At 45.1% G+C, this 14,461-nt stretch overlaps 2 protein-coding genes across 8 annotated transcripts in view; both read left to right on the top strand.

The window, feature by feature from the left end:
• The first annotated feature begins 7,470 nt into the window (after nucleotides 1-7,470).
• On the top strand, nucleotides 7,471-12,068 carry LOC127600773 (endothelin-2). 2 transcript variants are annotated; one of them, XM_052065568.1, is made up of 4 exons: nucleotides 7,471-8,898; nucleotides 9,495-9,651; nucleotides 9,791-9,904; nucleotides 11,383-12,068. In XM_052065568.1, exons 1-4 carry the CDS (start codon nucleotides 8,811-8,813, stop codon nucleotides 11,426-11,428), a joined length of 405 nt encoding a protein of 134 aa, XP_051921528.1. In that variant the 5' UTR covers nucleotides 7,471-8,810; the 3' UTR covers nucleotides 11,429-12,068. The 2 variants fall into 2 exon arrangements, with proteins under 2 accessions (XP_051921528.1, XP_051921527.1); XM_052065567.1 differs by having other exon boundaries at nucleotides 11,362-12,068.
• Nucleotides 12,069-14,035: 1,967 nt separating this feature from the next.
• The window catches only part of phactr4b (phosphatase and actin regulator 4b), a 28,990-nt gene continuing 28,564 nt past the window's right edge, over nucleotides 14,036-14,461 (top strand). Inside the window, exon 1 of one of the 6 annotated variants that reach the window (XM_052065444.1) lies at nucleotides 14,036-14,192. The gene's annotated coding sequence lies outside the window, so the exon portion shown is untranslated. Of the gene's footprint in view, nucleotides 14,317-14,461 lie in introns of all 6 variants that reach the window. The other 5 variants (XM_052065446.1, XM_052065449.1, XM_052065447.1 and 2 more) reach the window with 5 other exon arrangements.

Raw genomic sequence — 14,461 nt, 5'->3', positions numbered from 1 at the left:
GAGAAAATGGCGCGAGAGAGCAATGGCACGGTAAGGAATTCTCCGGCAGTGAGAGGACTGCCGGAGCCTCTTAATAAAGGAGGATAATCAGCCCGAAATTACGGACAGGTGTGCAGATGGCGGAGGGAAAAAACCCGCCACCTGCTGGCGGGCACGTGACGTGACAGTACCCCCCCCTCAATGGACGCCTCCCGGCGGACTACCCGGCTTGGATGGATGAGCAGTGTGGAAGTCGCACAAAAGGGACGGATCAAGGATCCAGGAGCGGGGCACCCATTGCCCCTCCTCCGGCCCGTAGCCCTCCCAGTCGACCAGGTACTGGAAACCCCTGCCCCTGCGCCGAGAGTCCAGGATGGCACGTACCGTGTACACCGGACCACCATCGACCACCCCGGAGGTGGCGGCGGAGCGGGAGGAGGCGCCAAGGTGCTGGAAGACACAGGCTTGAGCAGGGAGACATGGAACACGGGGTGAACCTTCATGGAGGCCGGTAGCCGGAGCCTGACTGCGACGGGACTGATGACGGCCTCGACCTCGAATGGTCCAGTGAATCGGGGTACCAGTTTTGCAGACGTGCCGGCCAAGCGAAGATCCCTCGTTGCCAGCCACACCTTCTGTCCCACCACATATGAGGGCGCCGGACGCCGACGACGATCTGCGATCTGCCGGTTCCGTGTCGCAGTGCGGGACAACGCAGCCCGGGCCTCCTTCCACACGTGATGGGCCCGCTTGAGGTGGTGCTGTACAGAAGGGACCTCCACCTGCCCCTCCTGGGATGGAAACAACGGTGGCCGGTACCCGTAAGCCGTCATGAATGGAGATCGGCCTGTGGCTGAAGAGACGAGGGTGTTGTGGGCATATTCCACATAGGGTAAGTGGTCGACCCAGGATGCGGGACGGTGGAGGCACACGCAGCGGAGGGCCGCCCCCAGATCCTGATTGGCGCGCTCAGCCTGTCCATTGGACTGGGGGTGGTATCCCGAGGTCAGGCTGGCCGTAGCACCGAGGGACCGGCAGAACCGCTTCCAGACGCGAGACACAAACGGGGGCCCCCGATCCGACACAATGTCCGCCGGAATGCCGTGGAGACGGAAGACGTGTCTGACGAGGAGGTTGGCGGTCTCCAGCGCCGACGGCAACCTGGACAAAGGCACAAAATGAGCAGCCTTGGAGAAGCGGTCCACGATCGTGAGCACGACAGTTCGACCCCGGGAAGGCGGGAGGCCCGTGATGAAGTCCAGGGCGATGTGGGACCACGGGCGAGGAGGAATGGGCAACGGCTGGAGCAGTCCCGCCGGAGGTTGATGGGACGACTTGCCGCAGGCGCAGGAGGTGCAGGCCTTGATGAACTCCGTCACGTCACTACGGAGCTCCGGCCACCAGAGACGCTGGCGACGAGTTGTACAGTCCGGTTCACCCCGGGGTGACACGCCACCTTGGACCCATGTCCCCACTGCAGAACCTCAGATCGGAGGGAAGGAGGTACGAACAGCCTCCCCGCTGGGCATCCCGCCGGCACCTGAACCCCCTCCAGGGCTGCCTGGATCCGCTGCTCAATCTCCCATTGGACGGCCCCCACGATGCACTGGGTCGGGAGGATGGTCTCCGGGGATCGGTCCCTCCCCGCAGGTTCGTGGAGACGGGAAAGGGCGTCTGGCTTAGTGTTCTTAGACCCGGGAGAGTAGGTAAGGACGAAGTCGAACCTGGTGAGGAAGAGGGCCCACCGGGCCTGACGGGCGTTTAGTCTTTTGGCGGAGCGGAGATAAGCGAGGTTTTTATGATCCGTATAAACGGTAAAAGGCTCCTTTGCCCCCTCGAGCCAGTGCCGCCACTCCTGCAAGGCGGTCACAACTGCCAACAGTTCACGGTTGCCCACGTCGTAGTTGGATTCGGCGGCACTGAGTCGACGGGAGAAGAAGGCGCAGGGGTGCAGCTTCTGGTCGACCGGAGAGCGTTGGGACAGCACCGCCCCCACCCCTGAATCCGAGGCGTCCAGATCTACGATAAAAGGATAGTCAGGATCAGGATGTTGTAGTACAGGGGGACTAGTAAACGCCGCCTTCAGGTTAGCAAACGCCGCATCCGCGGTAGGATCCCACTTAAACGGGATCTTGACAGACGTAAGGCGGGTTAAGGGAAGCGCCATCTGGCTGTATCCGCGGATAAAACGTCTGTAGAAGTTGGCGAACCCCAAAAAGCGCTGCAGTTCCTTGCGACTGGTAGGAACTGGCCAATTAGTGACCGCACGCGTCTTGATGGGGTCCGCTCGTAACCTGCCCTGTTCTATAATGAACCCCAGGAAGGAGATGACGGGGACATGGAACTCACACTTTTCTGCCTTGACGAAGAGCCGGTTCTCCAGTAGACGTTGCAGCACCAGCCTAACATGTTGCCGGTGCTCGTGTAATGACCGGGAAAAAATCAAAATGTCGTCAAGATAAACGAAACAAAAAATGTTAATCATGTCCCGTAAAACGTCGTTAATAAGGTTCTGGAATACGGCAGGGGCGTTCGTCAGTCCAAAAGGCATAACTAGATATTCAAAATGGCCCAGGGGGGTCTTAAAAGCGGTTTTCCATTCGTCACCCTCCCAGATGCGAACCAAATGGTAAGCGTTGCGCAAGTCTAGTTTCGAGAAGACAGTGGCCGATTGCAGTGGGGCGAAGGCGGAGTCTATCAAGGGTAAGGTCAATCTTGATCGTGATCTCATTTAATCCCCGATAGTCTATGCAGGGTCGCAGGGTCTTATCCTTCTTCCCCACAAAGAAAAAACCCGCCCCTAACGGTGAACGCGATGGTCTAATGAGACCTGCAGCGAGCGAGCTGTTGATGTATTCCGTCAACGCCTCGCGCTCGGGTTGGGATACCTGATACAGCCGCGAAGTCGGCAACGGGGCGCCCGCCTGCAGGTCTATAGCGCAATCGTAGGGGCAGTGTGGGGGCAAGGAGCGCGCGCGATCCTCGCTGAATACTTCCCTAAGGTCCCGCTCACTTCCACGCTCCCGGCCTCGCTCCCTCAGGCGATTGTCCATGAGGAGGGAGAGGTCGATCAGCTCCTCCAAATCGGTGCTGTGGTCGCGGGTCGCTAGCTCGTCCTTTAGTTGCGAGTTCAGGCCACGGCGAAACAGTCCACACAGGGCTCGATCGCCGTATCCACTCTGTGCGGCCAGGATCCGGAACTCAATGGAGTAGTTCGCGACCGACCGCTTCCCCTGGTGAAGGGCGAGTAGCCGACCCTCTGCCTCTCTGCCCCGCACGGGATGGTGGAACACCCGACGAAAGGCTGCCACAAAATCCGGGAATGAAGAACGGAGATTCGGCTTTGCGTCACTGGTCGCAATCGCCCATGATGCCGCCGGACCTCTCAACAGACTCATAACATACGCCACCTTGGCGGCGTCATTAGCGTAGGCAGACGGCTGTTGGTCAAATATGAGAGAGCACTGGTGTAGGAAGTGTCCACACTGCCCGTGCTCACCCCCGTAACGAGGGGGGTGTGGAAGCGAGGGCTCCCTCGCCATAGTGGGATATGAGGAGGGCGCTTCCGGGGTGGAAGGACGAACCCCGGGGGGTGGTGGTCTCCGTTCCTCCACCCGAACTAAGCGAGGTTCGAATTCATCGAACCGATGAGCCAGCATGGAGACCGCGCCGCGGAGTTCTGAAAGGGCTTGGCCGTGCTGACTCATCTGTTGCTCTTGTCGGGAAAGAGCGGACAATATCTTGTCGATGTCTGCGGGATCCATGGTGGCCGGAGAATTCTGTCACGTTGCGCCCGAGGCGATGAGAGATCGCCTCGTGCACAACAAAATAACGAGGTGGATCCCAGGTAAAGCAGACACGAAAAGATCTATGGATGTATGGAACACAAAAGGTTTTAATAACGAACAGAAAGAGCCCGACAGGGAAAACGGTAACAAAAAACGCTGATCAAATAAGGACCAGGAAATAAGGAAAACAACCGAAAACGCTCGCGGAAAAACAAAGAGCGAGGAAGTACAGAAATCGGTAATCTAGAGCAATACAATTTAGATGCAACGCGAATAACAAGAGTAATGGCCGTAAGGCAGTGGTCACCAACATGGTGCCCGCGGGCACCAGGTAGCCCGTGAAGACCACTTGAGTAGCCCGCCAGTGCCTGGACATTGTGATTTGCTAGTAGAAATTATGATTTAAAAATGCAAACATTGGCAGTACTGTGAGACATTTCGAAACACGATCAAAGTCTGACAATTTAAATCATCAAGTATTAAAAATAACACATCCTCATATTATTGAAGGTATTTTGGACAAATATGTTATTTCAGACGTGTATCAATTTGGTAGCCCTTCACACAATCGGTACACATGAAGTTGCTCTCACCCTCAAAAATGTTGGTGACACCTGCCGTAAGGCAAAAAGGCAACGAGTAATATCAATCGAGAAAATAGTGCGAGAGAGCAATGGCACGGTAAGGAATTCTCCGGCAGTGAGAGGACTGCCGGAGCCTCTTAATAAAGGAGGATAATCAGCCCGAAATTACGGACAGGTGTGCAGATGGCGGAGGGAAAAACCCCGCCACCTGCTGGCGGGCACGTGACGTGACAGTTACAATTTTCAGTCAGTTTTTTTTTAGTAGCAGTTTTATCCGCATGGCACATCCTGACTCTTTCAAAAGAAAGTAATCACTTTTTAACTTTTTTTGTTTTTTACTTTCTAGGATACACATGAAGACGCCAAATTTACCCCTATTTCATCTCAAGAAAAAAATACTCCATAAAGCATGATGCTTTTAAAACAAGTCGCCACTATGGGTCTCCTTTACTTTTGGTGATGTGCAACCAACATACATTGTATGACCAAAAGGTGATTTGTATCAAACTGAAACAAATGTCCCCATGTTTTTGGGGTGAACTTAATCCTGTTTTGCAGCTATTCATTGGCTGTATACTGCTTTAGTGTAGTTCACCCTACTGACGACACTTGTGTATACAAAATGCAGACTATAATTTTTTTTTGCTAATTGCAACCTGTGACTTTTGGAACAAAACACAACACAGTTTAACAGGGAAAAAAAATAGTACAATATCAGGAATCCAAATCAGAATGTGCATTGATGATGATATAACATGAGTTTGATTGGAATTGGATGAGTGGTTTGCACGTTTGCTCCACTGTCGACAGGTGTCGGATTGAAAAGCAGTCATTGTTTGGCACTGAAAATGGTAGCAGGGCATGTGCTGATTTGCATTTAAACTAAGTTTGAATGTAATTGATTAATCCTAAAGCAACCAAATGAAATTTATAAGAGGGCATGCTCGTTGTTGCAACTACATCTTAGTTGTTTCTTCTCACTTAGAAATCTTTTTTTAGAACATTTTAAATTGACTTGTACAGCTTAGGTCACGGAAAAGGTGGAAACAGTAAGAAGGATTTTACTTTGTCTCTTGTTTTTTTACATCACAAAAACCTGGCATTTCAACAGGGGTGTGCCAACATTTTATATTTTGTATACAGTTTTTACTTACATTTCCCATATGTGTAACAATACTGAATATACAAGTGACAAGTCAATATTGTGGGGTGATTGCTTTTTGTTAGGTGTCCTGGCATCTCGCCACCCCAAAAATTTTGTGTTCTGGTAGTTTTTTAGTTAATGTTGGGAAGTTGAGTGACAGCATTTTTTTTTTAATTGAGTAATAAATGGACCATTGTGGTTCACTTTTTGGTTCATCTTGAGCATGAATGTGAAGAATGAAACATTGTTCAACGTTTCGTCTTGAAAATATTTACAAAGTAAATTTCAAATGGATTTTTAAAAAACTGTTGGCGCATTTGTCAAATAGCCTTGACTTGGACTGTATTCGTGTTTTCTAATACTTTGAACAACCCCAACCCCCAGCCATCCTCCTTTTCTCCTAGGATCCATATTGAATAGTGACTTGAAAAGTAGACCCCGCAAACATCAAACGCCATTCACGGAAAGAAGCTAGTGCATTTTGACAAGGTAATGTGAACCTTTCTTCTCTTTCTATTTTTCTCATTCCGCACCTGACGTGACAAGACAAGTTTGCCCACCAGAGGTCCTTGTTCAATCGTGAACATTCATCCCATGCATCTTGAAAGTAGAAAGTGGCTGTCAGTGAACATCAAAAACATGTTTCGAAATTGGCTCTTTCCAGATCGATTATTTTGGATATTTCCAAATTCAGCATTTCTATTTCATCATTTAGGCCATTCCAGAATTTGACAACATTTTGGGACATTTATAGTCATCCATGCGCAAAATACAGAAACATGCATGTGTTGTGCAAATGTAACTTTGGCTTAAACGTGATTCCTCAATATTTAAAAGCATGCATCCCTCAAATGGCTTTCTTTCTTTTATTTTTTTTTTAACACCTGCCTCTTGATGACCACAATACACCTTTCTAATTGACAAAACAGGCTTCGGTTCAGTCTCCCCCAGTTAGTCATAATTTTGTTTATGTTCCTCATGACGGGTTGTAACTGGGAAAGTAAATTCCTTGTGTGTGTGTGTGTGTTTTTTTTTTTTTTTTTTTTTTTTTACATACTTGGCCAATAAATGTCCTAGTTGTAATCATGCTCTGAAGTTATGCCTTTCTCAACATAGTTGCAAATCTGTGGCAAAGACCTTTTTATCTATCTTCTAGAGCAGTGGTTCTTAACCTTGTTAGAGGTACCGAACCCAACCAGTTCAAATGCACATTCACGGGAACCTTCATTAGTGAAAAATAAAAATTCTTTTTTTTACAAATTCAAGACGTAAAAAAACGTGTTTATTAAAAACAGGAAAAAGTCAACACAATTAGTATATGTGTAAAGTATACATAAGTATTTTTTAACTGTGCACAAAATGAACCAGCCAGTGATGGCCAAGCGGGCATGCCATAACGAATTGACATGTTGAGTCGGGTGTGTCTTAACCTCCAAGGCAGAGGCTCCATTGAACCTCTGAGGATCGAACTCATTTTAGTAACCACTGATCTACTAAAGTAAGAAAAAAGTGACCTAGAGGAAATGACATTATCAGGCCACTGTAATTGATTTGCCCAAGAGCTGGCAGGAAGTAAGGCCACTCTTCTATTTTTTTTAAATATATTTTTCTTTTCAACCAAAATGAAGTGTGTCACTCAAACCAATCCAACTCTGTTGCTCGTATCACAAAAACACTAATGTTTTTCTTTTATTTCATTGGCAAGTTTGCTATTGAGTCATTAGCATAGCCTCTACAGAAAAACAAAGGACCGACAAAGTTTAAACCGAAATTGCAGGTAACAAACTGAGAAAATCCAATAAAAACAAAAAGGGCTTGTACAAGGCAAGATAAAATGGAAATCCAAAATTACAAAAAATGAAATGCCATGAGTCCAAATACGCAAAACTTGAATCAGTAGCTATTAACAAACAAACCAAAATACTCACAAAACAAGAATCTATCAGAAATACGAACATGAAAGGAACATCTAAAAAAACGAGAATCTATCAGAACTTTGAACATGAAAGGAACGTCTAAAAACGTCTCTTGAGCATGAAGAACAAGCAAGGTCAATAGTCTGACGGTGACTAGGCAGCTTGGCAGTCCTTCAATACATGGCAGGCTTGATTGGTCACACAGGTGCAGCTGCGTAAGAGCCACGCCCTCCACTCCAGCTGATGCTGAAAACAAATGCAGAAAGAGCCAAAACATGATAGTATGTCCACACATAAAACATGGCTATAATGTTTCAGGTTCCAGTGTTACGTAAAACTCACTCTTGCTGTGACAAGACATTCCAATCAGGCTTTATAGAAAATACACTACAGCAAGAACAGTGACACCGAGCACCTGCTTCTTTTCCCACTTTTTTTGGTATCCAAACTGTTTGCATGCTATCCGATGTGTGTCCTTAAAGTGATGGGATGTCCGTGGAGCGCAGCACATCTGCGCTCCCGAGGGAACTGAACTTGTAACCTCCCGAGTAAGAATGTCTTGTCCTACGTGTGCAGTCATGATGCTGTGTGGCCATGTCACACATTCCACACATCCTGATGTGCAGAGCAATGTGTTCACCAATTATGATCTGAATTCTATGTACTTACAGGAAACATGTACAGTAGAGTGGCCTTAAACACCCCGATTACCCCCCCCCCCTCGACACACACACACACATACACACACACAATTCAAAAAACATCATGTGACCTGTACGACAATAGTTTGTAAAAAGCAAGACAATGCAACTTTATTTATATAATGCATTTCAACCACAAATGAACTCATTCACTCATTCACATACAGTAGTGACAAAAAAAAGTCATGATCAACACGTTATAGTGAGGGAAAAGCCGTCAAATTCACAAAGCAAGGAGATGACTCAATTTTTAAGGCAGTAAGAGTCTAGACCATGAAAAGGTGATTCACCGTGTTACAGACAGTTCAGGATCAATCATTTAATTCTGAATGTGCACGGTGTCTGACTGCTGACATTCGTAATCAATTGTGTGCATGTTCATATGAATGGCTTACCCTTGGGATGCATCATACATTGTGTAAGAGCAACATAGAAATCACTCATGAGTTATACACACGCTCCATTTATTCGTGATACTGTACAAAACAGGCAGAGTTCAATTGCAAGGTCATCTCAAATAAAGCTGTTGAGGATCTTTTGAAGTGCAGTCTATGAGGGTGGGGTCAGGGGGGGGGTCACCCGTTGTGGTTCCATGGCACCTCAATGCAACTGTGGGTGGAGCTGTTGGTCTGACATCATTAAAGAGAGTGAGGAGTGGTTTAAGAGTGTTACACTAACGCAACAGTGACAACACAGTAATGACACAGTTGAGGACATTACCGACCAATGTGTCCTCTCACATCACCATTTTACTTCTCATCACACTTTGCCTGTCTCTGCAGCATGGTGAGTGCACTTTTATCGTCTTTGTCAACGTTTTCATGAATATCCTACAATGTATCATTCTTGCTATGGAATGGTACACATGACACAAGGTGCATGCACTGCATCAACTTTGCCAGCGTCTCAGTGATGATGGGCAAAGTTCACAAGCAAACTTAACTTGTGGACTACATTGCACACACACACACGCGCGCACACACGTGTGTGTGAGTGTGTGTTGTTTCTTAAAAGTATGCTCACTTAACCATCATTGTAATTGGAAATTCACCAATTTCAACTGACTGTTATTTGATTTAAATAACATGCCACACCACTATACCGCACTGATTGTTGTACTGCCTTGTAGTCATGTGGTTTCCACTTTAAGGTGCCAAAATATGATTCCTTACCATATTAATCCATCTATGGAAGGGGAAAAAAACATGATTCAGAGCATATTACAACATGTCAAACCTCCTATCAACATTAATGCGAAAAAGAACAATGCATGTCTGTTTTGTTTTGTTTTGTTTTTTTCTTCATGGCTTCAACATGTTTTGCTTGACTGGATTCAAACTGCAGTTGTGATGAATTAGCATCTTTTTTTTGGTCACAAACAGGCTGTGGGCGCCCACTGGTGAAGGGCCATGACGCGCGTGCCCATCACGATGTCAGAGCAGTGAAGTTAAGAAGCAAACGTTGCGCTTGTAGCAGTGTGCACGACTCTGAGTGCTTCTACTTCTGCCATCTGGATATTATTTGGGTCAATACGCCCAGGTGAGTATGAAGAAGTGAATGAGTGACTCTCGTGCTTTGAAACTAAATCTACTTCTCGATCTATGATTAAATAGGTTGCGTGTGCAAAGTCAGAGCAAAGTCTTTGCTTACAGCATACTATCATTGTGAATTTGTGCAGTAAGACAACACTTTATGGCCTCGGTGGCGCTAAGGCACGACAACCGAGGTCTGCAGGCAGGTGCACTTGCGCTAACCTCGACGACCTAATCTGCACTCGTTTCTGCTGTCGACGGTGAGTACACCATGTATTAATTACCGGTAAATGCCTCAGTTCAATTTTTAGGACGTATTGTAGTGTTTTTATTTTTAATTAAGTAAATATTTTCCCATGGCGATGACTCATAGCGGTGCAGTGTATTATCATCCTTTGTGTGTTCATCGCCATTTTTTTTTTACATCGCTCGATGTACACACGCTTCGGGTTATGCTCATCAAAATAAAGGCCACACAGGGAAGAAACGTTTGATCATAGTTGACTCGGCAACTTTATGAGACTGGAAACAAATACGTCCGCCTTATTTCGCGTACTGCGCAGTGGAATTCTGCTGAGTAGTGGGCTTGACCGAGGTTAATTTTAAACATTTTAGTGAGCCCGTAAAGATAAGGTGTTCAATGTTAATGTCAAACATGTACACTATAAAGAAAAAATATACAGGTATTGTGTTCTGTTGATACATCTAGATTTTTTTCCAGGGCGCTGAATGACTTGTTTGAATTTATCGTGCTTTTTCTCCATAGCAAATAATAGAAATGGTATTATTTCGTCCCAAAGTGCAATGTTTTCATCATATATCATTTATTTAACCCTCGTAGTCCACCGCTTGCGATAAATGTAAAATTATGTCTTTGAATCAAAGGCAAAGGCATTCGGAAAAACACGAGAGAGCTGAAACGTATGGAGGGGTTCTAAAATGGCCTAAATATCATGACGTCACCGGCTGATAATTCTCAGGCATTGCAGCAAAAATAAAAAAAGGTTTTGATTCCCTAATCTTCACAATTTACATATTTTGCACCATAGAGACCCATTATAATTCATATATTTGAATGCATCGTAAACCTAATGTGTAAACATGCATTTCACGCGATTTTTACGTCAATCGCTTTGTTTTCGCTTGGACAGACGTAAGCATGCCACATTGTTGGGTTGAGGTCATTCCAATTGTGCAACTTTTAGGTGCCGCCAGAGGATCGCAAATGAGTTTGCCTTTTTGCAGGAGGCTTCAAACCAATCCATTTTACATGAACACGTCCGGTCGGGATTGTTAGTAGGGCTTGGTTAGGACCTCCAGACACAATTTTTTTTTTCCTTTTGCAAAAAATAAAGAATAAAAAATCCCAAAGAACTAATAAAAACTATATATGTTTGGATAGCACAGATGCCTCTGAACATTTTGAGTGTTTGAAAAAAAAAAGAATGTTTGTAACACAAAATACATCATTACAAAAATTGTAAAATGCGTAACTTAGGGTTTTTTTTCATTTGAAGGACCCAAGGGTTAATTGTGCAAGAAATGCTTTAAGTCACCTTTTAACCTACAAAGGTAACCCTCTGAAATTCCTAAATTAAAATTATAGTACAGTCCACACCCTTAAGGACATGTTATTTCCATACGCTGTAAAAAAAAAAAAAAAAAAAAAAAAGCTCAAAATTCCAAAGCAACAAACTTTGATGACTTCTTTTCACAGAATTATTTTGTGTCCCCTCAGAGGTGTGACAAGCAGGTCAAAGAAAGTCTACAGTGCATCAGACTGAGGGAAACAAAAGTCTCTGAGGCTAAACATTCGCCAGGCGGCATCTGAACGGTTTACGCTGCTGAGACGGTGATGCAGGAAATGAGCTGACAGGTGATTCCGACGAGGAGAAGTGGAAACACCCCGAGGATGTCCATCCAAGGAATGTGTGGAAGGTGACAGACGTCTTGCAAACACACAGCTGAAAACTGATGCGGAAGATAAGAACTGTCAGGTCCGGAGCACTTTGCCTCCAGATGTCAAGGTCTTGCCTCAACCATCTGAGAGACGAGCATCACACATGAAGAACATGGAAGTCAGGAAAGTTTTACACTTCACCCAATTTTACTCATTATATTGTAAAATGAGTTATCGTGCCTATTCAGGGTACTTGTTGTTCATCATGGAAACAGACATTCAAATGTGGAAAGTACAGCACCTCTTAATCATTCAGAGTTTACCTGAAAACCTCTCTGCGCTGCCTCCTACCTAGCAGGTTTATTACATTTGTATGAACTTCATCAAATGAACCAGAATAGTGATTCAATCAAATGTCACAATACTTTTATTTGATTATTGATTTGATTTGTAAACGGCCGTATCGTGAATTTACATGATTTTTTTTCAATGAGAATAAACGCATGCCCTAATAAAGCACACAATTTGCTCGCTTGTATTGCCAACTTTGAGCTTTTTCGTTTGCTTTAGGAAAATGTACTGCGCCAATGAGAAAAATGATTCAAAGGGTTCAATATTTGACGAGCATTTCGGGAAAGAGAGGGGCGGGGGTGGACCAACCCCATCGGTCTGCATACGGAAAATTGGCGAACACATCTGTGACTTCAAAAGGGGGTCCGGGATGGATGAATAATCCCGAAATTCTCCACTAAATCAATATTCAATTTACTGTACTCGCTATTCAGATTCAGTACAAGCGCTGTTTGCACAAGGATCCAAGCAAAGAATGCAGTCACTTTGCTCAAGGGGATGAGTGTCTGGTACATACGGCAAAATGGCCCTTTTACCGTGTGATCGCTTGTAATACGCATACCGTGCGTGCTAACGTGCTTTTGCTGTTTGACTGAATAAGTGATTTTCATTGTTCCTATGACAGTGAGGATGAAGCTCTATTCTGGTCTAGTTTACCGTTTGTCTGCAGACTGTTAGGCTCCAGCTTCCTATGACCTGAATGGGACCAACATTCCATACAGAATATAGATGGAGGAGCACCACAGGTTTCAAGTGCGCGTCCAGAAGCTTAAAACCTAAAGTCCAAAGACAGCCTGAAGAGACTCCAGCACGCCTCCCACCCTCATGAGGAAAAACAGTTCAGATTTTTAGATGGATGGATCATTTTAATTTACTATACTCATTGCAATCCTCAAAGGGAAATTTAAAGTCACTGTACTCATGTCATACGTCATTTTAAAAATCATTAAGCGGGTGAATCTGGTAAATAGCTTCAACGCCCCACTGGTGTGGTCCATTACAGTATATAGATGTGCCTTTGACGACTACAGCCATTTTAGATGCAGCGCTCTACTTGATGGCCAATAAAGATTCATTCAATACATTTACCTGTCATATACAGGTACTTTATCACTTAGAGATAAACTACAAAACTTGTTGCGCACACTAAACCATAAATGTTGATTACAAAGGATTTACAGTATTTGTTTGTCCAAAATAAAGGTTACTCTGAGTTTGTATTTATGGTTAAGAATTACATGGATAAGCCTTCGGGGCAAAAGGTTCCTCACCTTTGCAGTGCAGTCATGTCAGCTGGAGCAGTCAATATAATACCATAACAACCCAAAGATAACATTTGAGTTTTATACTGTGAATTGTTTTATCAGTAGGACCCGCAAACAGCATTCAGTGCCTCTCCCGTTAGAATCCCTGACGTATCCTTCTGTTTGCCTGTCTCAGCCAGCCATTTGAACATCATTTTCCTTTTAGAGCAAGATGATAACACTTGAATTTAAAAGACATGTCTCTGACATATCCACTCGGGTGAAAGAGTCATGGCCTCCTGCAGAATATCAGCTTTGTGCTCAATCATACAGCCACAGATTTCACATGGAATCAGTCACACTATGAGTAAATTGAGATGAGATCGTTATTATAGTTCATTCTTATTTCAGTATACTTTCGTGACATTTTTGTTCGGTGGTGTGCGGTGAGATTTTTCTCAGTTGAAATGCTGTGTTTTGGCCCAACAAAGGATGGGAAACGCCAAATAGAGGTCTGCTCTGACGCCATCTGTCCAGTAGATGGCAACGTCGAGCCAGAATAGCTCCGATCCGATGTTGCCATGAATAGCTTCGCTTCACTCCACGATTAATCCATTGAAAAGGATCATAAAGGCAATGCACGTATAATCTACATTTACCAGATCCATGTGAACTTGTAATATAGTCAAGAGCTAAATGGCTATAGTCACGAGAAAACAAGATTGCCTTTATTCCTATTTGTAGGTCTGAAACGCTTCATATCTGAGTTAAATCTTCTCGATGTATTTGTGAAATTGGAGCCACGTTATTCCTCTCATTGTGAAAAGTGTAGTCGAAGAAATCACATCGACGGTCGTCCGACGACCCAAGATAGGAAGTTGGCTAACAATTATCCACCCTCTTCCCTACTCGGATTGCTGGCTGGTCGCAGTGCACATTGGGTAATGTAGTGTTTACGACACTGATACTAAGCATTTCACAGCGGCTACGCAGGAGCCACAGCCTCAGTCAAGGACTACCCGTACCACCATGCCCAGCTCGGGATGGCTTCCGGTAAGTGCAAAGTGTTTGGACTTTGGGGTTTTGGGAGTATTTGAAGTGGGTGAAAGTGTTCGTCGGTGGAATTCCTTGATTGATCTTTTTACTTTGCCGATAATTTGGGGGAAAAGAAAAGAAGGTGAGTCACCAGCGAGGAATGCGAGTGCTTTGTGTACACAGTTGTTTTGGAGGCAAGATAACCAAAATTGGCTGATCGGCTACGAGACAAACACTTCTCACGATTAAACATTCGTGTTTTTCTCCTGGGAACCACTGTAAAGTAA

The sequence above is a fragment of the Hippocampus zosterae genome, chromosome 5 (assembly GCF_025434085.1).
Source record: "Hippocampus zosterae strain Florida chromosome 5, ASM2543408v3, whole genome shotgun sequence".
In the NCBI taxonomy this organism is placed as follows: Eukaryota; Metazoa; Chordata; class Actinopteri; order Syngnathiformes; family Syngnathidae; genus Hippocampus; species Hippocampus zosterae.
This window is presented reverse-complemented; position numbering and strand designations above follow the sequence as displayed.